The sequence below is a fragment of the Hypanus sabinus genome, chromosome 15 (assembly GCF_030144855.1).
Source record: "Hypanus sabinus isolate sHypSab1 chromosome 15, sHypSab1.hap1, whole genome shotgun sequence".
In the NCBI taxonomy this organism is placed as follows: domain Eukaryota; kingdom Metazoa; phylum Chordata; class Chondrichthyes; order Myliobatiformes; family Dasyatidae; genus Hypanus; species Hypanus sabinus.
Genome location: NC_082720.1, coordinates 89,959,624 through 89,985,841, shown reverse-complemented (window position 1 = coordinate 89,985,841; position 26,218 = coordinate 89,959,624). Strand labels below are relative to the sequence as shown.

The window sequence follows — 26,218 nt, the reverse complement described above, 5'->3', positions numbered from 1 at the left end:
AACGAGCCCTGTGGTGGTGATGTTTGTATAGTAACGATTTACATTTGCAGTGTGTTTGTGGTCTTTTGCTGCTATCACCCACCTACTTAAAGGTTAAACATGCTGTGCGATCAAGATGCTGTTCTACACACCATTGTTGTAACGTGTGGGTATTCGTGCTGTGTATTTAGTATTTCAGTAATATTGTAAAACATAGAAATTACAGCATATTACAGTCTTGATGAAGGGTCTTGGTCCGAAACTTTGACTGCTCATTTCAACGGATGCTGCCCGACCTGCTGAGTTCATCCAGCTTGTTTGTACGTGTTGATCTGACCACAGCATCTGCAGTGTACTTTGTGTTTGCAGGCCCTTCAATGTTGTGCCAACCATGTAACTACTCTTGAGACTGAATAGAATTTCCCTAGTGCATAGCCATCTATTTTTTCTAAGCTCCATGTACCTATCTAAGAGTCTCTTAATAGACCCTATTGTATCCACTTCCACCACCACCACTGGCAGTACATTCCACGCACCCACCACTCTGTGTGGAAAAACATACCCCTGACATCCCACCTGTATCTATTTCCAAGCACCTTAAAACCATGCCCCTTGTGTTAGCCATTTCAACCCTGGGAAAAAGCCTCTGGCTATTCACGCGAACAAGGCCCCTCATAATCTTGTACACCTCTTATCAGGTCACCGCTCATCTTCCATCACTCCAAGGAGAAAAGGCTGAGTACACTCAACTTACTCTCATAAAGTATGCCCTCCAATCCAGACAACATCCTTGTAAATCTCCTCTGCACTCTCTCTATAGTATCCATATCCTTCCTGTAGTGATGTGACCAGCACTGAACACAGTACTCCAAGTAGGGTCTGATCAAGGTGTTATATAGCTGTAACCTTACCTCATGGCACTTGAACTCAATACCACGGTTGATAAAGGCCAACACACCATATGCCTTAACAACACAGTCCTCCACACTGCCAGGAGTCTTACCATTTATATTATATTCTGTTCTCAAATTGGACCTACCAAAATGAACCACTGTACACTTATCTGGGTTGAAGTCCATCTGCCACTTCTCAGCCCAGTTCTGCATCCTGTCAATGTCCTGCTATAACTACTGACACCCCTCCAGACTATCCACAACACCCCCAAACTTTGTGTCTTCAGCAAACTTAATAAACCCATCCTTCTACTTCTTCATCCAGGTCATTTATAAAAATCACAAAGAGGAGGGACCCCAGAACAGATCCCTGCGGAACACCACTGGTCACCATCCTCTATGCAGAATATGAACCATCGACATCCACCGTTTGCGGGCAAGCCAATTCTGGATCCACAAAGCAAGATCTCCTTGGATCCCATACCTCCTTACTTTCTGAAGGACCCTTGCATGGGGATCCTTATCAAATGCCTTACTGAAATCCATATACATTACATTGATCGTTCTACTTTCATCTGTGTGTTTTGCTATATCCTCAAACAATTCAATGAAGCTTGTAAGGCATGACTTGCCCTTGACAAAACCATGCTGACTATCCATAATCAGATTATGTCTTTCCAAATGCTCATAAATCCTGCTTCTCAGGATCTTCTCCAACACCTTGCCCACCACTGAATTCAGACTCATTGGTCTATAAATTTCCTGGGTTATCTCTACAACCTTTCTTGAACAAGGGAACAATATTTGCAACCATCCAATCCTCTGGTACTTCTCCTGTCCCTATTAATGATGCAAAGATCTTCACAAGAGGCTCAGCAATCTCCTCCCTCACTTCCTACAGTAACCTGGGGTATATCTCATCTGGTCCCGGTAACTTATCTATCTTTTTCAAAAGCTCCAGCTCATCTTTTTTAATGTCTATATGCGCAAACATTTCAGTCCGCTGTAAGTCATTCCCACAATTACGAAGGTCTTTTCCCCGGTGAATACTGAAATCAAGTACCTCTGCTACTTCCTCCAACTCCATGCACAAGTTTCCATTTTTGAACTGATTGGCCCTATTCTCACATGACTCATCCTCTTGCTCTTCACAACTTGTAAAATGCCTTGGGGTTTTCCTAATCCTGCTTACCAAGGCCTTCTGATGGCCCCTTCTGGCTTCCTAATTCCATTCTTAAGCTCCTTCCTAGCAACCTTGTAATTTTCTAGAGCTCTAATGGTACTTGGTTTCTTGAACTTTTTGTAAGCTTTTCTTTTCTTCGTAACAACATACCTTGTATATCATGGTTCTTTAACTCTACTATCCTTTCCCTGCCTGAATGGAACATAACCTATGCAGAACTCTGTGCAAATGTCACCTGAGAACATTGCATTTCCATGCATTTCCCTGAGAGCATCTGCTCCCAATTTATGTTCCTAAGTTCTTGCCTAATGGTATCATACATATTTCCCCCTATCCCAATTAAATGTTTTCTGAATTGTCTGCTCCCATCCCTCTCCAGCACTACGGTAAAGGAGACAGAGTTGTGATCAATACCTCCAAAATACTCTCCTACCGAGAGATCTGACACCTGACCATGTTCATTTCCCAATACCAGATCAAGTACAGCTTCTCCTCTGGTTGGCTTATCTACATATTGCATCAGAAAACCTTCCTAAACACAGCCAACAAACTCCACCCCATCTAAACCACTTGCTCTAAGGAGATGCCAAGTAATATTAGGAAAGTTAAAATCTCCCATCACAACAACCGTATTATTATTGCATTGTTCCAGAATCTACCTCCCTATCTGCTCCTCAATATCCCTGTTACTATTGGGGGTCTATAAAAAACACTCAGTAGAATTATTGCCCCTTTCCTGTTTCTAACTTCCACCCACACTGACTCAGTACACCATCTCTCCATGACTTTCTCCTTTTCTGCAGCCATGATACTATCCCTGATTAGCAACATCATGCCCCCACCTCTTTTGCCTTCCTCTCTGTTCTTTTTGAAACATCTAAAGCCGGTGCACTCTTAGCAGCCATTCCTGCTCCTGAGACAACCAAGTCTCTGTAATGGCCGCAACGTCACAGTTTCACATATTGATCCACACTCTAAGTTCATCTGCCTTGTTTATGATACTCCTTGCATTAAAATAGACACATCTCAAACCATCAGGCTGAGTGCATCTTTGCTGTAACATCTGGTGCCTATCCTTCCTCACAAGCTCTCTGCAAGCTGTCTATACCTGCGCTCCAACCTCCCCATCCTCTGCCACTTCACTTTGGTTCCCACCCCCCTGCAAATCTAGTTTAAACCCTCCCCTCCAATATATAAATATTGTTTAAGCATTCTTTGTAGTTTACATATGGCATTGCAGTATATATGTAAATGTACATGAATGGCCTACGTTATCACACCACCACGTCATAAATATGTGCCTTGCTAAAGTAAAAATGAAACTAGGGCATGCATCTTCCAGATCTGTGTTTTTCTTTCAGTTAGTTTTAAGTTCTGAAGTTACAAAACGTAACAGTAGTGATGTGTATGAGCATACCTGTTGAAGTACAGTGAGACGTTTGAGTTTTTTTTTAAAGCTTAGCGTGCTTTCTTTACAAGGGGGGGAAAGATGTTCGAGTTTTTATAAAAAGCCACGAAACGGACAAATTAATGGGTTCATAAACAGTAGTGGGTGATAATCTTAAATACAAAAGAAGAGCAGTAATTACTGGCTACATCAGAAGGATAGATATGTTCGATTGCACAAGAGATAACTGGAATATATATAGTGAGCAGTATTTTGAAGCAAATGAAAAGCCAGTTTTATTAAGTGTAATAGGTAGAGAGGCATATAGTTTGCTGAGAAGTTTAACTGCTCCAACTAAACAGCCAAGATGAACTTTGTGTTATCTTAAAAGTAATGCAGGAAGATTTAGAACCAAAACTGTTGTTGATTGCAGAATTCTTTAGGTTTCATAAGCGGAATCAAAAGGAAGGGGAGTCCATTTCAGCATGCAGTATGTTGCTGAAATGAAGAAGTTGGCTAAACATTGTCGGTTCAGTGATAGGCTTAATGATGCATTGAGAGTTTGTAGAATCATACAAGAAAGCATTCAATAATGGCTCCTTACTGAAGCACGACTCACATTTGAAAGAGCAGTTGAAATCGCTGTGCTGATGGAAGCAGTAGACAGAGGCACAATTGAGTTGCAATAAAGAATGGAAGTGAGTATAAACAAAATTGCAACACCTAAGCAGAAAACTTCCAGGTAGAACAAATTGTGTTACCATTGTGGTAGGTGCTCACATTCACCTGACCAATGTAGGTTTAAAGGTGAAACTTGCAGAAAATGCAACAAAGTAGGCCTTATACAAAGGGCACGTCGGGCAGACAAAACTAAGTGGACTGCACAGGGAGGAGAGATTTAAAAAGTCTACTTACAGTTTCGAAAAGAGCACTAATCTACATGCTGTTGATGAAAAATCTGATCGTGATGAGAGTGACACAGGACTGAATAGCCTTGAAATTTACAATGTGAAAACTAATAGGAGACAAGCAACACACACAAAATGCTGGTGGAACACAGCAGGCCAGGCACAAGCCTGGAGACAAGCAATATGGTTTACACCAGAAGTGAACGGCAAATTAACTAAAGTGGAATTGGACATCGTTTCAGTTATTCCACATAATGAATTTGAATGCCATTTCAAAGATACTGAACTGAAGCGTGCCAATATCCAACTAAGAGTTTATACTGGAGGAAAGATCATTTTGTGGGAATAACGTTCATAATAGTTAAATACAGCAACCAACAAGTCACATTTGGCTTGAATATGGTAAAAACCAGAGGACCAGCATTGTGGGGTTACGATTGGCTGAGAAAACAACAACTTTATTGGAGAGCCATCTATTACTTCCATGCTACATCCCCAGTAATGGAGTCAACTGAAAGTGAATTAAGAAAGGTACTGGATAATGCCTCAGCAGTGTTCAAGGATGGTATTGGAAAACTCAAACATATGAAGGGTAAAATAGTGTTAAATGAAAAGGCTACACCCAACTTTTACAAAGCCCCTCCAGTTCCTTATACCATCCATGATAAAGTAGCCAATGAGCTCAATTGCATGGAGGCTGAAGGAATTCTTTCCAAGGTTGAACGGAGCCCATGGGCAGTGCTAGTGCTCCTAGTAGCTAGGAATAATGTGTCTATCAAGATCTGTGGTGATTTTAAGTTCACCATCAACCCAGCACTGAAAATAAATACCTGGGATAGAGAATATCTTTGCAAACCTTTCTGGAGGAAAATGCTAGTGGACTTAGCTGAGGCCTACCTACAGATAAAGAAGAGTCCAAAGTGTTTCTCAACATAAACACACAGAGAGGGCCTTATCACTATAATAGACTTATTTTAGAGTAGTATCTGCACCTGCACTCTGACAGAAAGCAATGGACCAGATGCTGCAAGGCTGACCAGGCACTTAAATGTTCCTTGTCATCCTTACTGGTAATAATCATGTCATTCAGGTAACATCTCCAAAATCTCAAGATAGTGTTAAAAAGATTAGAAGATTATGGGCTCGGCGCATGCCATAACAAGTGTGAAATCTTTAAACCAAGCATCTGCACTCGACCCCTTGGACTCATTACTACAGATTGGGAAGAAATGGGAATGGACAAAGCAGTGTGAGATGGCTTTCCAAAAGATGAAAGAAACAGTGATGTCAGTCACTGTACTCACATCATGATCCACATTGTTCAGTGAAGCTTTCCTGTGATGCCTCGCCTTATGATATAGATGCAGTCATGTCACGTGTTCTGAGTTATGGAAGTTAGCACCTTTGTATCACATTCCCTTGCCTCTACAGAGAAAAATTACACACAGATTGACAGGGAGGCCTTGAGTCTAGTTTGGGGTATAAAACATCTTAACCAGTACTTGTATAAGAGGGACCTGACTCTCATCTCAGGTCATCAACCACTAGTGTCCATTTTCAATCCACAGAAGGGTATTCCACCAACAGCAGTAGCATGAATGCAGAGATGCGCTCTGTTTCTTGGAGGACAGAATTACATGATTGAATTTAAGGGGACAACTAATCATGGAAATACTGATGGATTGTCCTGTGATACCATTGGAAAAGGAAATAACTAAAAAAAATTTACAGAAGAGAACACTGACTAAGTGTTCTGGAACACCAGTCCTCGAGAAGAGGACTCTCAACACATCACTGTGAGAGGCTGTTGTGGAGACTATTGGGAAAACTGCTGGCCACTTTGTAGCTGTAACCACTACTAACAAGAAATTTGTGTCCATGAATGGTCTGGCAAAATCCACATTAATCTGCTGCCAGAGCAATGCAGACCATTCCCATGGATGGAAAGGCACTGCTCTTGGCATCTTCTGGACACTTTGGCATCCTGAACAGTGCATGGCAAGCCGCTGGATCTGTTGATCTATCCCAGGCCACCAGACAAAGACTGGCATGTAGCTCCTCCAACACTTTAACTCTTAGCTTGGAAGCTACAATAATTCTCAATCCCCACAGAAGGCAAACCCTGTCAAGTTCATCTCAGCACTGGTAAAAATGGGGGAACTGGAGCTTCTGCTGCATATTCCAACCATTTTAAATGGCCATGTAGACCTGAGACAGTGTGAGGTGTTTTCTGGTTTCTTTTTGGATCATCTCTACTGTGATAGGGAGTCTTTTGATTTGCATCAGGGAGAATACGACACATTGATCAGTTGAGGAGAACAGAACCAAGTGTTAGAGAAGTAAGATGTCAAGAGCTGTCAGAATCACTTTTTGCAGTTCCAGAATCAACGCTTACAATCACCATAGAGGAGGCCCCAGAACCTGAGATTGTTTCAGAGTTGCATTCTATATTGAGTTGGAGTTTATAGTTAAGCAGGGATGATGTTGTGTATTTAATATTCAGTAATATTGTAAATATATTGCTTGATTAAACATTCTAAAGTTCAACATTCAACACCATAGTTCCAACCAGGCCCAACAAGAAGCTCAGAGACCTTGACCTTGTCCCTGCCTTGTGCAGCTGGATCCTGGACTTCCTGTCAGATTGCCAGCAGGTTGTAAGAGTGGGCTCCCTCACCTCCAACCTTCTGACTCTCAATACAGGAGCCCCTCAGGGCTGCGTATTGAGTCCCCTCCTTTACTCCCTGTATACCCATGACTGTATCGCCACCCACAACTCCAATCTGCTAATTAAAGTTGCTGATGACACATTGATTGGCCTTATCTCAAACAATAATGAGGTGGCCTACAAGGAATAAGGCATCTCTCTGACACTTCTTGTTTTTTGCACCATTCTCTTTAAATTCCAGAGACTGGTAATGCAAAATTCCCAGATCATCATGGTTTTGGAGATACTCAAATCACCCCATCTGGCATGATTAATCATTCCACGATCAAAGTTGCTTAGATCACATTTATTCTCGATTATGATGTTGGTCCAAACAACCACGGAACCTCTTGACCATATCTGCATTACAAAAATATAATATTACTGAAGTTTCAGATGTGAAGGAGAGGGAGAATGAATGAATTTTAAGCTGGAAAGTGCAGAGCCTATGGGCAAGGCACCAGAATCTGTGGCTGTCTCGATTGAGAGCTCAAAATCAAGGGTAAACACAAGAGATTTTGCAAATGTTGGAATTCAGTGCAACAGAGAAAATGTTGAGGAAATCAGGGGGGTCAGGCATCATCTATGGAGAGGAATAAACAGTCGAGTTTTTAGGTTCCTGCAGAAGGGTCTTGGTCTGAAACATCAACTCTTTATTCCCCTCCATAGATGCAGTCTGCTGCAGTTATAACCATATAACAATTACAGCACGGAAACAGGCCATCTCAGCTCTTCTAGTCCGTGCCGACGCTTACACTCACCTAGTCCCACTGGCCTGCACTCAGCCCATAACCCTCCATTCCTTTCCTATCCATATACCTAGCCAATTTTACTTTAAATGACAATACCGAACCTGCCTCTACCACTTCTACTGGAAGCTCGTTCCACATAGCTATCACTCTGAGTAAAGAAATTCACCCTCGTGTTACCCTTAAACTTTTGCCCCCTAACTCTCAAATCATGTCCTCTTGTTTGAATCTCCTCTACTCTCAATGGAAAAAGCCTATCCACATCAACTCGATCTATCCCCCTCATTATTTTAAATAACTCTATCAAGTCCCCCTCTCAACCTTCTACTCTCCAAAGAATAAAGCTCTGCCTTAAATACACCCAACGACTTGGCCTCCAACAGCTGATTGTGGTAATAAATTCCACAAATTCACCACCCTCTGGCTGAAAAAAAATTCTCCACACCTGTTTTAAATGGATGCCCCTCTATTTTGAGGCAGTGCTCTCTTGTCCTAGACATCCCGCCATGGAAAATATTCTGTCCACATCTACTCTGTCTAGGCCTTTCAGCATTCAATAGATTTCAGTGAGACCCGCCCCCCCCCCCCTTTATCCTTCTGAAATCCAGCTAGTACAGACCCAGAGCTATCAAACATACTTCGTATGATAACCCTTTCATTCCTGGAAACATCCCTTGTAAACCTCCTCTGAACCCATTCCAAATGCCAGCTCACCTTTTCTTAGATGAGGAGCCCAAAACTGTTCACAATACACAAGGTGAGGCCTCACCAGTGCCTTATAAAGCCTCAACAAAACATCCCTGCTCTTGCATTCTCAACCTCTTGAAATGAATGCTTACATTGCTTTTGCCTTCCTCACTACCAACTCTACCTACGTTAACCTTTATGGTGTGTTGCACAAGGACTTCCAAGTCCCTTTGCATCTCAGATTTTTAGATTTTCTCCCCATCAAGAAAATAGTCTGAACATCTATTTCTACAACCATGCATTTTCCAACAATGTATTTCATTTGCCACTTTCTTGCCCATTCTTCCAATCTGTTTACCCTCTGTAGCCTACCTGTTTCCTCAACATCATCTTCGCATCATCTGCATACTTGACAACAAAGCCATCTATTTATTCCATCATCTAAATCATTGATATACAGAACAAAAAGAAGTGGTCCCAACATTGACCCCTGCAGAACACCACTAGTCACTGGCAGCCAACCAGAAAAGGATCTTTTTATTCCCACTTGCTGCATCCTACCGAAGTTATTACCATGTTAATAATTTTCCTGAAATACCATGGGCTCTTAACTTGGTAAGCAGCCTCATGTCATGTCAGGTCGTTACTGAAGGCGTGGGCCAGATCAAAGTGGCAGAACTGAATCTCAAGTGACGAGATCAAAAAGCACAAGAGGGCTGATTCGCCCATTGCCCGAATACTCTCAACCTAACCTTACAGGGACACACTCTTCATTCTCGCGGCCCATGAAATGCCAATAAAAAAGCCCAGACACCCAAAAGGCGAGAGGGAGCCAGTCAGTTAAACCCAAGATGGGGCCACAGAAAACAGATCACTACTAATCTCAGGTGCAGTGATACTGAATGCCCAGTAAACACTGTCAATTTAACCCATGCAATCCCAGGCATACAAATGCCAGGTAATGATGTTTAAGAATATTATTACCCTCAGAATTACATTATCCTGGTCCATGGGAAAAACACAAGCTGGGTCTGATCAGCCCTGGTTGGGCCACCTCGGGGAGGATGTCTAATAATTAAAGGCCTGAAACACCTGACAATCCAAGGATGCATTACTGATGATGTGACCCAGTGCACACCCGGTTCGTTGAACCAAGTGGTGTCGTTACCACGATACTGAAAGGCATGGGCCAGATTAACCTGGCTTCACCATATGATCCAAACTGCCATAGCACCTTATACCTCACCACTCAAAACTCCACAGCCTTACCTCTCCCAGCCAAACATATACATCCAGCGGCCCACGGTCCAAAGGGGACACACCCCCACAAACCCTAGGCACATCCTGATTGACTCTAGCTACAGCCCCACAAACCTTAAGCACACCCCGATTAACCCTGGCCAAACCCCCACAAACCCAATGTCCTGTGTCAGGAAGGGCAAGATCCAACAAAGGCAAGTGTTGGATCTGGTTAATGAAGGCGTGGGCCAGATCAAAGTGGCAGGGTTGCGTGAAACTGAATCTCAAGTGATGAGATCAAAAAGCACAAGAGGGCTGAATCACCCACTGCCTGGTGATGTTGGTCAAGATGGCAGCGCGACACAGTTTGCCGCGGCCTCTCCAGAGTTGATATCTGTTATTTGTCAAGCGGGGTGCCATGCACAATCCTAATCTGATGAAAAACGGACGTGGGAGCATCTGGAAATCTCCAGGAAGGCCTTCTTCATTGCTGCTGCTGTTGTGAGGTCCGGGTCTCTGTTGGGAAGAACAGGCCCCCAGTCCTCGAGGTCACATTGCCGGTAGCCGGTGGCGAGGGTGTCATAGTGCACTCGGCAGAGGATGGTGCTCAGAGAGGCTCGGAGGTTCAACGGACTCGGAGTCCACTGTGGTCGGGTCGCTTTCACTGTGTGCTGCGTCTGTGAGGCTGAGTCCGGCAGCGCCGTGGAAGTCCGTAGTGGCGGTATTCCCTTCTGCCGCCTGCGTGGGATGATGAGTCTATCAGGACCCTGAGGACTTGTGGAAACTGTGTGGTGGTTTCTTTCAAACTTATAGTCTTTTAACATCTTTGGACTATTTTTACTGTGCCCATACTCTGTTGTTTTTTTTATCAATTATGGTATTGTTTGCACTGTTGTAACTATGTGGTTTTGTGTAGGTCTTGTAGCTTTAGTTTTTGGTTTGTTGGGTGGTAGAGTTGGTCTCTTGACTTGGTGTGTCTGGGTAGTCTTGTTTTGTCTGGTGGGTTTGGAGCTCCTTTCCGGGAAATGTGCTAAGATGGTAGCACGATATTAATATGCAGCAGCCTCTCCGGACTGTGGATTTTCTGATGTAGTCTGCTTTGTCGTGTGCTTTTATGATATCATTCTGGAGGAACATTGTTTTATCTTTTAACTGCATTGCAGTTGTGGTTTCTAAATGACAGTAAACTGAAATTCAATTCAAAGTGTGCACCCTTTCTGAAAGTCCAAATATACAACATCTACTGCATCCCCTTTATCCTATGTGTAATCTCAAAGAATTACAACAGATTCATCAGGCAAGATTTTCCCTTAAGGAAACCATGCTGACTTTGTCCTAGCTTATCCTGTCACCAAGTACTCCATAACCTCATCCTTAACTATTGACTCCAACATCTTCCCAAACCTCTGAGATCAGGCTGACTGGTCTATAATTTCCTTCCTGCTGCCTCCCTCCTTTCTTAAAGAATGGAGTGACATTTGCAATGTTCCAGTCTTTTGGCACCATGTCAGAGTCTAATGATTTTTAATAGATAATTTCTAATGCCCCCACAATCTCTGCTACTGCCTCATTCAGAACCCTAGGGTGCAATTCATCTGGTCTGTGTAACTTATTTACCCTTAGGTCTTTCAGCTTTTTGAGCACCTTCTCTTTTGTAATAGTAACCATACTCACTTCTCTTCCCTCACACCCTTCAACATCTGACACACTGCTAGTGACTTCCACAGTGAACTCTGCTGCAAAATACTCATTTAGTTCATCTGCCATCTCCTTGTCCCCCATTCTTATTTCACCAGCCTTATTTCATAGTGGCCCAGAATCCATTCTGATCTCTCAATTTTTTTTCACATACTTGTAAAAGCTTTTACTACCCACTTTGATATTGTTTGCTAGTTTGCTTTCATATTTCATCTTTTCCCTCCTAATAATACTTTTATTTGCCCTCTGTAGGGTTTTAAAAGCTTCCCAATTCTCTGTCTTCCACTAATATTTGTTTAGTTGTATACCCTCTCTTTTGCTTTTACATTAGCTTTGACTTCCCTTGTATTTGCCATTTGAGTATTTCTTTGCTTTTAGAATATATCTTCCTTGTTTTCGCCAAAAACTGACACCATTGCTGCTCTGATGTCATCCTTGCCAGCATCTCCTTCCAATTTACTTTCGCTAACTCCTCTCATATCACCATAATTTCCTTTACTTCACTGAAATACTGCTACATCAGGCTTTACTTTCTCTCTATCAAATTTCAAGCTGAACTCAATCATATTGTGATAACTGCCTCCTAAGGACTCCTTTACCTTAAGCTCCCTAACTGCCTCTGTTTATTGTATATTATCCAGTCCAGTATATCTGACCCCATAGTACCCAACTGTTCTAAAAACCCATCTCATAGGCATTCAACAAACTCATTCTCTTGAGGTCTATTTCCAACCTGATTTTCCCAATTGACCTGCATGTTGAAAGCTCCCATGACTATCATAACATTTCCCTTTTGACATGCCTTTTCTGTTTCCTGTTGTAATCTGTGGTTCACATCCCAGCCACTGTTGGGAGGCCTGTATATAACTGCCATCAGTGTCCTTTTAGACTTACAGTTTCTGAACTCAATCTACAAAAATTCAACACTTCAGCTCCTATGTCACATCTTCCTATTGATTTGAAACATAGAAAAATAGAAAACTTAGCTCGCTTTGAACAGTTTCAGCAGTGCAGCAAAATGATGAAGCACTGTGTTTTAATTTTGAAAAAGCAATGAAGGATGAAACAAGATCTGGGAGCGACAGAACAACCTATGAAGGTCTGTTCAACAGACTCTCTTCAGAACAGTTTCTGTTGGACTTAGCTCTAATGTATGACATATTGCATGAACTTGGTTTACTGTCAGGGTGTTTACAGAAACGCACTACTACGATTGTTTATGCAGACGAACTGATCCAATGGAGCATAAGATCGCTGCATAGACTGAAAGAGAAACCTGGTACAAAAACTCTAGAAGCTCAAGAGGCAGTTGAAAAGTGGAAGTTTGGAGAAATGACCTTAATAAGCAACAACAAAATTGTCTCCATTAATTATATACAGTTTCTTACTAGACTTATAAACAATTTGCAGCACTGTATGTTCATGGCAACATCCTTGAAATGTTCTCAAACTTCTAAACATCAAAGTATGTATAAATCCCTGCTATATGAATTGTGTGTCCTTGATAAAGATGCTGAAATGCCAGCTAATTATGGAGAAGCTGCAATATCATCTCTCTGTAAGAGGTTTAAGCTTTCTTCTTCCTCAGTAATAAATGCCTTCAGAGATTATGTGGAGGATCGTGGATGCTGCATCCCCCAACATTTACACCCATTACTGAGCTGTTCACAAGTTATTCCTATTAGTACTGCTGAGTGTGAGAGAGGATTCAGTAACATGAACTTAGAAACATAGAAGAAACATTGAAAACCTACAGCACAATAAAGCCCCTTCGGCCCACAAAGTTGTGCTGAACATGTACCTACCTTAGAAATTACTAGGCTTACCTATAGCCCTCTATTTTACTAAGCTCTATGTGCCTATCTAAAAGTCTCTTTAAAAGACCCTATCGTATCTGCCTTCACCACTGTTGCTGGCAGCCCATTCCTCGCACTCACCACTCTCTGAGTAAAAACATTTACCCCTGACATCTCCTCTGTACCTACTTCCCAGCACCTTAAACCTGTGTCCTCTAGTGGCAACCATTTCAGCCCTGGGAAAAGACCTCTGACTATCCACATGATAAATGCCTCTCATCATCTTTGATACCTCTATCAGGTCACCTCTCATCCTCCATCGCTCCAAGGAGAAAAGGCTGAGTTCACTCAACCTGTTTTCTTAAGGCATGCTCCCCAATCCAGGCAACATCCTTGAAAATCACCTCTGCACCCTTTGTATGGCTTCCATATCCTTCCTGTAGTGAGGTGATCAGAACCAAGCACAGGACTCCAAATGGAGTCTGACCAGGGTCCTATATAGCTGCAACATTACCTCTCGGCTCTTAAATTCAATTCCACGATTAATGAAGGCCAGTACACCGTATGCCTTCTTAACCACAGCGTCAACCTGCGCCCCTGCTTTGTGCGTCCTATGGACTCGGACCCCAAGATCCCTCTGATCCTCCACATTGCCAAAAGTCTTACCATTAATATTATATTCTGCCATCATATTTGACCTACCAAAATCAACCACTTCACACTTATCTGGGTTGAACTCTGTCTGCCATTTCTCAGCCCAGTTTTGCATCCTATCAATGTCCCGCTGTAACCTCTGACAGCCCTCCACACTATCCACAACATCTCCAACCTTTGTGTATTCAGCAAACTTACTAACCCATCCCTCCACTTCCTCATCCAGGTCATTTATAAAAATCATGAAGGGTAAGGGTCCCAGAACAGATCCCTGAGGCACTCCACTGGTCACCAACCTCTATGCAGAACATGACCCATCTACAACTACTCTTTGCCTTCTGTGAGCAAGCGAGTTCTGGATCCACAAAGCAACGTCCCCTTAGATCTCATGCCTCCTTACTTTCTCAATAAGCCTTGCATGAGGTACCTTATCAAATACCTTGCTGAAATCCATATACACTACATCTATTGCTCTTCCTTCATCAATCTGTTTAGTCAAATCCTCAAAAAATTCAATCAGGCTCATAATGCACATCCTGCCCTTGACAAAGCCATGCTGACTATTCCTAATCATACTGTACCTCTCCAAATGTTCATAAATCCTGTCTCTCAGGATCGTCTCCATCAACTTACCAACCACTGAAGTAAGACTCACTGGTCTATAATTTCCTGGGCTATCTCTACTCCCTTTCTTGAATGAAGGATCAACATCTTTCAAAGATTATCGCCAGAGGCTCAGCAATCTCCTCCCTCACCTCCCACAGTAGCCTGGGAGTCCCAGTCCCAGTGACTTATCCAACTTGATGCTTTCCAAAAGCTCCAGCACATCCTCTTTCTTAATATCTACATGCTCAAGCTTTTCAGTCTGCTGCAAGTCATCCCTACAATCACCAAGAACCTTTTCCATAGTGAATACTGAAGTATTCATTAAGTACCCCTGCTATTTCCTCCGGTTCCATACACAATTTCGCACTGTCACACTTGATAGGTCCTATTCTTTCATGTCTTACCCTGTTGCTCTTCACATACTTGTAGAATGCCTTGGAGTTTTCCTTAATCCTGCCCGCCAAGGCCTTCTCATGGCCCCTTCTGGCTCTCCTAATTTCCTTTTTAAGCTCCTTCCTGTTAGCCTTATAATCATCTAGATCCCTAACATTACCTAGCTCTCTGAACCTTTTGTAAGCTTTTCTTTTCTTCTTGACTAGATTTATTACAGCCTTTGTTCACCACAGTTCCTATACCCTACCATAACTTCCCTGTCTCATTGGAACGTACCTATGCAGAACTCCACACAAATATCCCCTGAACATTTGCCACATTTCTTCCATACCTTTCCCTGAGAATATCTGTTCCTAATTTAAGCTTCCAATTTCCTGTCTAATAACTTCATAATTCCCCTTACTCCAATTAAACACTTTTCTAACTTGTCTGTTCCTATCTCTCTCCAATTCTATTGTAAAGGAGATAGAATTTTGATCACTATCTCCAAAATGCTCTTCCACTGTGAGATCTGACACCTGACCAGGTTCATTTCCCAATACCAAATCAAGTACGGTCTCTCCTCATGTAGGCTTATCTACACATTGTGTCAAGAAACCTTCCTGAACACATCTAACAAACTCCACCCCCACCTAAACCCCTTGCTGTAGGGAGATGTCAGTCGATATTTGGGAAATTATCACGACAACTCTGTTATTATTACACCTTTCCAGGATCTGTTTCCCTATCTGCTCCTCGATACCCCTGTTACTATTGGGCAGCCTATAAAAAACACCCAATAAAGTTATTGACCACTTCCTGTTCCTAACTTCCACCCACAGACACTCCGTAGAGAATCCCTCCATGACGTCCACCTTTTGTGCAGCCGTGACACTATCTCTGATCAACAGTGCCATGCCCCCACCTCTTTTGCCTCCCTCCTGGTCCTTTCAGAAACATCTAAAACCCGACACTTGAGGTAACCATTCCTGTCCATGTGCCATCCAAGTCTCTGTATTGGCCACCGCATCATAGCTCCAAGTACTGATCCATGCACTAAGCTCATCTGCTTTGTTCACAATACTCCTCGAGTTAAAATACACATCTCAAACTGTCCTTCTGAGCACGTCCCTTCTCTATCACCTGACTATCCTCCCTCACACACTGTCTCCTAGCTTTCTCTATTTGTGAGCCAACCGTCTCTTCCCCTGTCTCTTCAGTTCGGTTCCCACCCCCCAACAGTTCTAGTTTAAACTCTCCCCCGTAGCCTTAGCAAACCTCTCCGCCAGGATATTGGTTCCCCTGGGGTTCAAGTGCAACCCGTCCTTTTTGTACCAGTCACACCTGCCCCAAAAGAGGTCCCAATGATCCAGAAATCTGAATCCCTTCCCCCGCTCCAATCCCTCAGCCATGCATTTATCCTTCACCTCATTCTATTCCTATTCTCACTGTCACGTGGCACAGGCAGTAATCCTGAGATTACTACCTTTGTGGTCCTGCTTCTCAACTTCCTTCCTAACCCTCTAGTCTTTTTTTCAGGACCTCTTTCCTTTTCCTATCTATGTCATTGGTAGCAATATGTGCAACGACCTCTGGCTGTTCTCCCTTCCACTCCAGGATATCTTGGACATGATCTGAAACATCCCGGACCCTGGCACCTGGGAGGCAAACTACCATCCGAGTTTCTTTCCTGCGTCCACAGAATCACCTGTCTGACCCCCTAACTATGGAGTCCCCTATCACTACTGCCTTCCTCTTCCTTTCCCTACCCTTCTGAGCCACAGGGTCGGACTCTGTGCCAGAGAAGTGGCCTCTCCCATTTCTCCCATTTGTCCCCCCCCCCCCCCACAACAGTACTCAAACAAGAGTACTTATTGTCAAGGGGCACAGCCACAGGGGTACTCTCCAGTGCCTGACTCTTCCCCTTCCCTCTCCTGACTGTTACCCACTTGTCTGTCTCCCGTGGCCCCAGTGTGACCACCTGCCTATAACTCTTATCTCCTCCTCGCTCTCCCTGACCAGATGAAGGTCATCGAGCTGCATCTCCAGTTCCCTAATGCGGTCACTTAGGAGCTGCAGCTCAACACACTGGGTGCAGATATGGCTGTCCAGGAGGCTGGGAGACTCAAGACCTCCCACATCTGACACCAAGCACAGAAAACCGGCCTCACACACATACTGCTTCCTTTCCGCAATTAACACAGGTAAACCTACCTCGCCTCATTACCGCCTAAGCCCATTGAGCCAAAGCCCTATCACTCTGCCACCTCTTGCTCTGCTAGCCACTCCAAACACTGGCCGCTGGATATGGCTGTCTTCTTTTTAAACTTTTCCCACTCTACTGGCTGACATCATATGCCTGCACAGTCTTGCCTCTCTTTTACCCTGAGTAGTTAAAACTGCCTTCACTCCAGAAATCCTTAGCCGTTCACTTGCAGCCTTCTTGCTCCGAATTGGATGCCATTCTTTACAGCAGAGCCACACTACCCCCTCTGCCAACCTTCCTATCCCTCTCATACAACATGTAACCTTGGACATTCAGCTCCCAACTACGACCATTCTTCGGTCATTTGTCCAAGTCCTGCTGCAATCCCATTGCTTCGTCAGCACTACCTACCCCTCCACCTATCTTCATATCATTCACAAACTTTGCTACAAAGCCATCAATTCCACTATCTAAATCACTGAGAAACAAAGTGAAAAGTAGCGGTCCCAATACTGACCCCTAAGGAACACTACTATTCACCGGCAGCCTACCAGAAAAGAAGCCCTTTATTCCTACTCACTGCCTCCTGCCTGTCAGCCATCTCTCTGTCCATGTCAATATATTTCTTGTTATGCAGCCTCATGTCAGGCACCTTATCAAATGCTTTCTGAAAGTCTAAGTAAGTGACATCCACTGTCTCTCCTTTGTCCACCCTGCTTGTTATTTCCTCAAAGAATTTAACAGATTTACCAGGCAAGATTTCCCTCTACAGAAACCATGCTGACTTTGACTTACTTTATCATTAGTCTCCAAGTACCCTGAAACCTTGTCCTTAGTAATGGATTCCAACATTTTCCCAACCACTGAGGTTAGGCTAACTGGCCTATAATTTCCCCTCTTTTGTCTTCCTCCCTTCTTAAAGAGTGGAGAGACAGTTGCATCTGTATTGTTTTGTAACTCCAAAACATTAAAGTATGCTATCACGTACTTGCTGCACAAATCCCTCTCTCACCTGGACAGGGTCAGTGGTGCTGTGAGGATTACATTCCTGGACTTCTCTAGTGCCTTTAACACCATCCAGCCCAGGATCTTAAGGCACAAACTAATGGAGATGGGAGTAGACTCACACATGGTGGCTTGGATAACGGACTACTTGACAGACAGACCTCAGTATGTGCGGTTGGGAGACTGTAGGTCTGACACAGTGGTCAGCAGCACAGGAGCGCCGCAGGGGACCGTGCTCTCTCCGGTCCTGTTCACCCTGTACACATCAGACTTCCAATATAACTCGGAGTCCTGCCATGTGCAGAAGTTCGCTGATGACACGGCCATAGTGGGGTGTGTCAGGAATGGTCAGGAGGAAGAGTATAGGAAACTGATACAGGACTTTGTGATATGGTGCAACTCAAACTACCTGCGTCTCAATATCACCAAGACCAAGGAGATGGTGGTGGACCTTAGGAGACCTAGGCCTCATATGGAGCCAGTGATCATTAATGGAGAATGTGTGGAGCAGGTTAAGACCTACAAGTATCTGGGAGTGCAGTTAGACGAGAAGCTAGACTGGACTGCCAACACAGATGCCCTGTGCAGGAAAGCACAGAGTCGACTGTACTTCCTCAGAAGGCTGGCGTCATTCAATGTTTGTAGTGAGATGCTGAAGATGTTCTATCGGTCAGTTGTGGAGAGCGCCCTCTTCTTTGTGGTGGCGTGCTGGGGAGGCAGATTAAGAAGAGGGACGCCTCACGTCTTAATAAGCTGGTAAGGAAGGCGGGCTCTGTCGTGGGCACAGAACTGGAGAGTATGACATCGGTGGCAGAGCGGAGGGCGCTGAGTAGGCTACGGTCAATCATGGAAAACCCTGAACATCCTCTGCACAGCACCATCCAGAGACAGAGAAGCAGCTTCAGTGGCAGGTTGCTGTCAATGCAATGCTCCTCAGACAGGATGAAGAGATCATTACTCCCCAACGCCATTCAGCTCTACAATTCAACCAGGGGCAAGACATGTTAAGTGCCGGGGTTAGGACTGAGCTTAAGTAATCACTCATTGCACTTTAGTAAACTATTTAAGAACTTTTTAAAAGCTATTTATTAATGCTTTTTGGGAGGGTGATTTTAGATGCATATCATTTATACTGAGTTAAATACTGTATGTAATTAGTTTTGCTACAATAAGTGTATGGGACACTGGAAAAATGTTGTATTTCCCCTTGGGGATGAATAAAGTATCTATCTATCTAATTGCAAGAAAAGAGAGGAGCCCGACAGAACGGTTCTTAGTTTTGTTTTTACTTTAAATGAGGAAGCAAACCTATAACCTATGCTATTTACATTCAATATAACCCGCAATGCATTATGTAAATAAGAATACTTAATCAAGCAATATATTTACAATATTACTCAAACATTACAGAAATATTAAATACACAGCACCAGCGACCTTATGGGAGAAAAAGAGAAACAGAGGATACAGAATTACTCTTTGATTTCATTTGCTCTTGCCTCTTTGGTACATACAGAGGTAACATGGATATCTGGAAATAGTGCAGTTAAACATCGAACAGTAAAGCACATTAAGCATTGTTTGGCCCATGATCTTGTGCTGGCCTAAGTAAACATACTCCACAATCTAACTCTTCCTCATACTTACCCAAGATATTCTTAAGTGGCCCTTATATGTCTGCCTCTGCCATCCACCCCTGGCAGTAATTCCAGGCACTCACCATTCTCTGGGAGCTGTGAGACCTCCATTGGTCAGGGTTGACCATGGATGTTGCAGCCTAGCTGTCTAGGTACACAAGCCTGAGTAGTACAATATGCAGAGCAAGCTGTTGCCCATGTAGCAAAAGCTCCCCCTCTCTACACATCTGATGAACCCAAAGGAATGGCAGAGGCTGATACAGTTTGGCACTAAAACATTGCAGGAGTTGCCGGTCAGCATTGAACTCAACATAGGACTGCCTTAGGAACTCCAGCTCTGGAAATTTCCCCTCGGGATTTACTCCTGAAGCCTTCCCCATAAATGAGTACAGCAGCAAGCCAATGGAGGTTTGAGATTAGTATTTTCAAAGGTTAATTTTATTGTCAAAGTATGCATGTATGATACAACTGTAGATAGCTATGAAATACACACAAAAAGAAAAAGAAACAAAATTTGCAGACCCTAGTATTTCCCAAACCCTCTCCTGCAGAAAAAGGACAATAAGTCCCTGACCTCATCACCTGCAGAAAAAAGACAGCAACAATAGCAACACACCTCTAACCCCTTCCCGCAGAAATAAAACTGACTTGCAAAGAACATCACCAACAGTAGCATCAGAAAAATGCTCCCCCTTCTGCCCCCTTCCCTACTCACACATAAAGAACTAACAGATCATCCACCTGCCACAAGAAAGAAAATGCTGAAAAACCTGAAGGAGACCAATATAAAATACAGCCCTTCTCCGTCATGAACCGTCAACTATGGTTGATGAGTCCCTTCTGCCCAAAGCGACTGGTTTTAAGGTGCCAGTAATCCACCTTTGCCCTTTCTCCCATCAGTAGGAACTATTATGCGGGGTTTAGTATTTAAGGCACATAAGAAGGCCAGGTGCTGGACTTGGTTGTCAGAGGCTATTTGAGATGCACACCATTGGGAGCATTTAATCGCTTTACCACCCCTGGCTATAATAACTATAAGAAACCACCATTCTCTGTATACAGTAAATTTAAAAAAAATATCTGACATCCGCCCTATGCTTTCTTCCAATCATCTTACAGCTATGCTCCTGTATTGGTCATTTTCGCCCTGGATAAAAGACCCTGGCTGTCCACTCAATCTATGTCTCTTATCATCAAGTCACTTCTCATCCTCATTAAATGCACAGAGAAAAGCCGAAGCTCACTCAACCTATTCTCATAAGACATACTCTCTAATCCAGGCAAAATCCTGGTAAATCTCCTCTGCACCCTCTCTAATGCTTCCACATCCTATAAGGGAGGTGATCAGAAATTAACACAATATTCCAAGTGTGGTCTAACCAGGGTTTTATAGAATTGCAACATTACCTCATGGCTCTTGAACTCAATCCTCCAACACACCATGCACCTGTTAACCATCCTGTCAACTTGCGAGGTGACTTTTAGGAATCTATGAACTTGGACTCTTCTTCCTCTAGACTGCTAGGAATACTGCCATTGACCTTGTGCTCCACCTTTAAGTTTGATCTTTGAAAGTTTGTCACGTTCACTGTAATCCTTTATTCACATAAATTTCAACAGCTGCGAGAGATTTTCTCCAAGTCCTATTTAGCCTTTGAATCTTATCTGGCAATGCAGAGGTAGGAAGGGGCGGGGGAGGATTTTCCCCCACAGAAAGCTGAAAAGCAACTCAGCAGTCTGTAACTGCTTATGATCCAAGAAATCTTCCCTGATAAACAATAACATATTTCCCAGCATGTTTTTAAAGAGAATTTTAAGGTTCAATTGTACCTAAAGACCAATTTTTCTGTCTTAAAAGCATAAAATTCTAACTGACAAATTGTCACAACAGAATTTTGTAATTCAGATTCAGAATCAGGTTTATTATCACCTGCATGTGTCATGAAATTTGTAATGTAGCAACAACAGCTCTATGCAATACGTAATATAAAAGAAAAAAAATAATAAATGAATGAGTAGATCAATTACTTGTATTGAATAGATTAAAAATCATACAAAAACAGAAATAATATATATTATAAAAGTGAGGTAGTGTTCAAGGGTTCAATGTCCATTTAGGAGGGGAAGAACCTATTCCTGAATTGCTGAGTGTGTGCCTTCAGGCTTCTGTACCTCCTACCTGATGATAACAGTGAGAAGAGGGCATGCCCTGGGTGCTGGAGGTCCTTAATAAGGGATGCTGTCTTTCTGAGACACCACTCCTTGAAGATGTCCTGGGTATTTTGTAGGCTAGTACACAAGATAGAACCAACTAAATTTTACAACCCTCTGCAGCTTCTTTTGGTCCTGTGCAGCAACACCCCTCCCCCAACCAGACAATGATGCAACCTGTCAGAATGCTCTCCACGGTACATCTATAGAAGTTTTTAAGTGTATTTGTTGACATGCCAAATCTCTTCAGGCTCCTAATGAAGTATAATTTTAGAAAGATATGTAATTTTGATGGAAAAGAATCACCCCATTGGGTTAAATTGTTATCACTCTTTTTAAAAGAAATGAGTCAATGAACGTTATGGGCTGTAATCTTCCCAGTACAAAGTCAAAGAACAAAAAAAAGCATACTTGCATTCTGTGTTGTAAATCCTATCATGTTCCTGTGTCATTATATCTTGTCTAGATGCTATACACATTCACAGGATAATTGTAACTGAGGACGGGTATTTGATCCTTCTTGCTTCATCCAGTCTTCTCATTACATCTTATTATATTGTGATTGATTCCGAAATTTATATCTGCATTTCTCAGAATTCATCATCTGTTTATTCCACACATTCATCAAACTAAATGAAAAATTTCTGATGCCAGAAATTTGTGGAGGAATGCTGTTTTGTTGAATGACAATTAAACTTGAACTTGAAAATTATCTATTGCTCAATTACACCCAATCCTATTCCCCCCCCCCCCGAGTTCTTATCAACAACTCAGCTTCTCACTTTGTATTCCTGTTTTAAAAATTATTTGTAGAGAGCTCTCTAAACTCTCAAACATTTAAGATAACATGTCCCAAGTTTCTCTAATCTTTCCTCATAAACTGGATTTGAACTGGTAAAATGTCTTGATTATTCTGAAAACTAACCAAAATGAATTTAGTGCTCAAAGTATCACACACAATACTGGAGGAACTCAGCAGGTCATGCAGCATCTTTGGAGAGTACCGATGAAGAGTGTCAGCCCAAAACGTCGACCATTAATTCCCCTTAAATGATGCTGCCTGACCTGCTGAGTTCCTCCAGCATTTTGTGTGTTGCTCTGAATTTCCAGCATCTGCAGAATCTCGTGTTAATATAGTATTTACATTGCAACTTGGACAGATAATTGTGTGGGGAAAAGAGGTATCATCATATTTGTGTAAACGTCCAGCAAAGTAATGTAGAGTGCTGAAATACATGGTACTTTATCAAGTATTTGAGCACATTAGCTGTGAATGTTCTAATATAAGATTTCAGAGGTTATTTGTTTGTAACTTTACACCTGATATCAGAGAATGATTCATTGTTGGATAATCATACGGAGCAAAACTGCACGGTGAGTTATGAAGAGTAAAGCGAAGAGTTAAGATTTTTCAGGTTAGAATAAATTCCTGCATAAAATCTCTGGTGTAACTAGGCTGTTTGTTATCTCTGCATGTGCAGTTACAGGATGCTGTATGTCCATACGACATAAGGGCAGAATTTAGCCATTCAGCCGATCGAGTCTGCTCTGCCATTTCATCACGGCTGATTTATTATCACTCTCGCCCTCAGTCCCCTGCCTTCAACACTTGGTTCTCTCAACAGTGAATTCGGAAACACCATTCTGAATATTATTGTATCATTTTAAGGAACATTTGAATTATGTTCCCATCAGGGAATTGCATTAAAATTTGGTAAGATTTTAAATTGTTGATGTCATTTCCAGCACACAAGTGTAAAGGAGAACAAAATAGTTACTCTGGATCCAATGCAGCACAAAAAACACAAAAAGATAAAGAACCCAATAGAAAAATACAATAAATATAAATAGACATGGTAGCTTATATACCACAATTGTATGTCCTTAAAGTGACACTAGGCACAGGAGTGTCTGTGACCTTAGTGGCATTTAAGATAGCAAAATATTTACAGAGTATTAAAAAAGTAGAATATGGGTTACCTTTTAGTTCAGAAGGGAGGAGTATAGATAGTGTAAATGCAAGCAGGCTTTCTCCACTGAGGTTGGGTGAGACTAGAACTAGAAGGTATGGATTAAGAGTGAAAGGTGAAATGTTTAAGGTGAACCTGAGGGGGAACCTCTTCACTCAGAGGGTGGTGAGAGTGTGGAATGAGCTGCCAGCGGAAGTGATGGGGATTTGATTGTGATATTTAAGAGAAATTTTGATAAGTACATGGATGGGAGGGGTATGGATGGCTATGGTCCAGGTGCAGGTTGATGGAGCAAGTTCAGTACAGACTAGACAGGCCAAATGGCCTGTTTCTAAGATTCTATACCTCTACAAGTCTTTAACTAGTGAAGCATTTCACAACTAAGTAGTCATCTGCTTCTAGCAGAGGGTCACAGATGTCCTAGACAGTTTCTGGCTGCCTAAACCAGAGGCTGGTAGGTTGGAGAACCTGTAACACCATCCTGATTAAGATTCTCTAATTTAGCTTAGCACTGTCTAAAATGTAGATCCTTGGAATTGAGTGTTGATTCTGCTGCCCCAGTTGAATGATTAAATTAATCATTTTCTTTTAGATAAAATCAGATATATTTTTAAAAATCTGTTATATGTTTTTAGCCTTGCAGTTTTATTTTCAAATTAAACATGGTATTAATGTTAATTTTCTTTCTTTCACAAATCTAGCGTCATTTGGGAGATGTTGCCAACAAAGCCATCAAGAAGTTAACCACAAGGACAGTTAAAAGGGGAGATAAGGTAAGTGATGATAATTGATACTCCATATCCATGGCTAAATTGTGTTTATCAGTTCTGCTGAAGTAAGCCAAGGCTTGGTACTTGGAACAACACACACAAAATGCTGGTGGAACACAGCAGGCTAAGCAGCATCTATAAGGAGAAGCACTGTCGACATTTCAGGCTAAGACCCTTCATCAGTCTCGGCCCGAAACATCAACAGTGCTTCTCCTTATAGGTGCTGCCTGGCCTGCTGTGTTCCACCAGCATTTTGTGTGTGTTGTTTGAATTTCCAGCATCTGCAGATTTCCTCGTGCTTGGTACTTGGGTTTGCTATGTACGGGTATATCTGCAATTCTGGTTCATTCAAGAGGAAACCGAGTGCTAATGATTGCATAAGATAAAATTTGGGAAGAAGCATTCAAGTTAAAACATTACAACATGGTACAGGCCCTTCAGCCGATGATGTTGTGTCAACCTTTTAACCTACTCGAATATCAATCAAACCCTTCCCTCCTACATAACCCTCCATTTTTCCTTCATACATGAGCCACTTGGGGAATGAAAGGGTTAAAGTATGAGGAGCATTTGATAGCTTTGCAGTTTAGAAGTGGGGGAGGAGCGGGGTGTCTCATTGAAACCTATCGAATATTGAAAGGTCTAGATAAAGTGGATGTGGAGAGGATGTTTCCTGTAATGGGAGAGCCTAGGACCAGTAACCACACTCTTAGAATAGAGGGATGTCCAGTCAGAACAGAGATTAGGAGCAATTTCATTAGCCAGAGTGCAGTGAGTCTTTGGAATTACTTACCACAGATGGCTGTGGAGACCAAGTCATTGGGTATATTTAAAGTGGAGTGATAGTTTTGTGATTAGATAGGGTGTCAAAGGTTACAGGGAGAAGTCAGGAGAATGGGATTGAGAGGGATAATAAATAAGAATTGATGGGCTGAATGGACTAATTCTGCTCCTATGTGTTATCTTATGGTCTTATCTAAGATTCTTTAAAACATGATAGGCCGAAGAGCCTACACTGTGCTGTAATGTTCTGTGTTGGGGACTTACAACATACTTCCGTGAACAACCCCATTTATTAAAACTGAATTATGAAAACTTTAAACTGTCATACTTGTGCAGACGTTTTGTTTCTTGGCATTGCAAAGGAAAAAATAATATTGTTTTGTCCAGATGGTATTTGTTCGTCTGGAAACAGTCAAGCATTGTTAAAAGGCACTTCAGCTGCTCTTTCAAGAGTCCAGATTGTTTAATGTAATTTCCTGTATACATGTGTAAAGAAGAACAAAATAATTGTTACTCCGGATCTGATGCAGCACAATAAAGAACATACACAATAAGAACACAATAATAATAATAAACAGGAAATATAATTACATAAGATAACTTAGACACATAGATTGTATATTTATAAACTGATGCTAGACACAGGAGTGTCTGTACGTAAGGAGACTCTGACAGGAAATGATAAAATAGTGGTGGTTGGGGGTGTGGGGTTGTGGATGAAGGTGTTGATCAGCCTTACTGCTTGGAGAAAGTAACTGTTTTTGAGTCTGGTGGTCCT

At 42.4% G+C, this 26,218-nt stretch overlaps 1 protein-coding gene across 4 annotated transcripts in view; it reads left to right on the top strand.

Annotated features, from left to right (window-relative positions):
* The window catches only part of rnf130 (ring finger protein 130), a 183,483-nt gene that overhangs the window by 105,907 nt on the left and 51,358 nt on the right, over positions 1 to 26,218 (top strand). For all 4 annotated transcript variants that reach the window (XM_059990701.1, XM_059990703.1, XM_059990702.1 and 1 more), the window contains exon 3: positions 24,589 to 24,660. In XM_059990701.1, the coding sequence (XP_059846684.1) occupies positions 24,589 to 24,660 (72 nt within the window). The remainder of the gene's footprint in view (positions 1 to 24,588; positions 24,661 to 26,218) is intronic.